The 2,043-nt window shown below is 49.0% G+C and overlaps 1 protein-coding gene across 1 annotated transcript in view; it reads right to left on the reverse strand.

Annotated features, from left to right (window-relative positions):
* ELMO2 (engulfment and cell motility 2) overlaps positions 1 to 2,043 on the reverse strand; it is a gene marked incomplete at its 3' end in the record, with an annotated part of 17,006 nt that overhangs the window by 13,010 nt on the left and 1,953 nt on the right. The window contains exon 5 of the mRNA XM_010158563.1: positions 1,201 to 1,382. Within this exon, the coding sequence (XP_010156865.1) occupies positions 1,201 to 1,382 (182 nt within the window). The remainder of the gene's footprint in view (positions 1 to 1,200; positions 1,383 to 2,043) is intronic.

Below are 2,043 nucleotides of genomic sequence, written 5' to 3' on the forward strand. Positions count from 1 at the left end.
GCCGGGCACGGTTAACCCGCCGCAGCACGGAAGGTCTCCGAGCACATCGGTAAGTCAGGACGGAACAGCTCACTCCAGCTCCTGGACTCTGAAGCCCATTTTTGATGAGGTGCCTCACTAAACCACCCCGAACCCCCAAACGCTCAGCTCCTAAGGGCACAGCTGAAAGCCCTTTCCGGCACCAGGACTGGACTGGACGACCAGAAACCCAAACGCCAGGTTTCAGAGTGTCGAGGAGTTACACACCAACTTCCCCAAGAGAATACGGCAGCGCTGGAAGGAGCCAAGAGCCGGGGAAGAACAGCAAGAACGAGCAGCGCTCTGGGATGGCTGCCATCGTTACGGTGCGGGTGGGCCAGGACTGCGGCTCCGCAGAGGGGTGACGCGAGACATCTGTATGGTTATGAACCGTCCGGAGGAGACAGAAATTTACAGATCTCATAATAAAACACGCAGAGGGAACCAAACGAGTGTTAGGTGACGTGCTGAAAGAAAAGGAAGGATTTTTTTTCTTCTAGGATGAGCAACTGTGGAACTTTATTTCCACACAGCCAGGTAGGTGATGAAACACTAAGTTGATTAAAAAATGAAGAGTGCACAGATTTTCTATGGAAGAAACACTCAAAGGTTCTTAAAACAAAGTGATACCATTTCTGCTCAGGACACCCAGAAGTTGAAAACTGCTGGCAGCTGAAGACTGATACTTTCTCTGCTGTAGATTCGTTAGCCCTTTCCATTCCCTGCGAGAAACAGGCCTTTGGCCTTCACTGCAATTCTTCCTGCGAAGAATTCCTGTCAAGAAGCGCAGACTGCGTACACAGGAGCCAGCAACACGCTCGCTGCTGACCGGCACGTACACACCACCAGTTTCAGAGGGACGTTCTGGTGTGCAGCTGCGGAGTGTTTCACAGGACACCTTCTCCCTCACCAAGGGACAAATAACTGCTCGAGGAGATTATGGTCACAAGAGATGTAGTGAAAGTCATTTTAATGATCAAAGTGACCTTTCAGGGAAGTTTCACACATCATAAGTGTCTCCTCTTTTGCCTGGGAGTTTAGCAAATGACTGTGAAGACTTTGGCTTAATGAATACACTGGCATTTGCTGTGAGGTTAGTTGCTTAATGCCACTTCAACAAGTAAAATCAGCCCCTTATTGAGGCCCTATCCCAGAGTCCTGGAATAAATTGAGGAAACTTACTGGGACAGAAGCTTGGTCCCACTCTCCACGAGCCGTGTCAGCACCATAATCCCTTCCATGTTGATGAACTCTGTGGCAAAGGTCACATCTGCTGAAAGTTTAGCCAGTTCCTTCATGGCATCCAGTCGGCCTTCCATGCTGTGTGACTGGATCCTCTCCATCAGCTGGCGAGCTGCCCTAGACTGGGAGAGAAGCGGGATGATGGCAGTTACTGACCAGTCACCCACAGACCGAGTTCTGCCAGACGTCCACGGGTGGGCCGGAAGCACAGCACGGGTCGAGACACACCAGCAACGACAGGCTAAGTAGCAGCACTCAGCAATTCTGTGACAGACCAAAAAAGGCTGCACACAGCTACAGCCAAGCAGGTGAGTAAAATGCTGGTTTGTGTGTTAGAGTAAATGCTTGTTTTTCTTCTTGGTGAGGTGAGTGGAGATGGATATAGAAATATGGAGTGAGACCATTAAAGAAATGCAGTGTTAAAACCACTATCTCAGACTGCAAGAGAAGCACAAGCTCATTTTGTGTATCCACACAACGTTCTGTAACACTTCTCAGACACGGCTCAGTGATATTCTTTCAACCACCTCTTGCCAAACAACTACTACTGCTTCTTCCACTCCCTCTCAGCTTCTCGCTAGGACACTTGCACAAACCCAAAGTTTAAGAATTTCAATAAAAGGAAGCTGCAGCAGTTCTGCAAAAGACAACTGCTGAGGTCACAGCAGCAAGAATTCCCCAGGACCAACCCTCTCTGCATCACATCGTCTCTCATTTTAATTCCTGCATTAAGTCACAGAATCACAGACTGTTTTGGGTTGGAAGGGACCTTAAAGATCATCG

The sequence above is a fragment of the Eurypyga helias genome, unplaced genomic scaffold (genome assembly GCF_000690775.1).
Source record: "Eurypyga helias isolate BGI_N326 unplaced genomic scaffold, ASM69077v1 scaffold36779, whole genome shotgun sequence".
In the NCBI taxonomy this organism is placed as follows: domain Eukaryota; kingdom Metazoa; phylum Chordata; class Aves; order Eurypygiformes; family Eurypygidae; genus Eurypyga; species Eurypyga helias.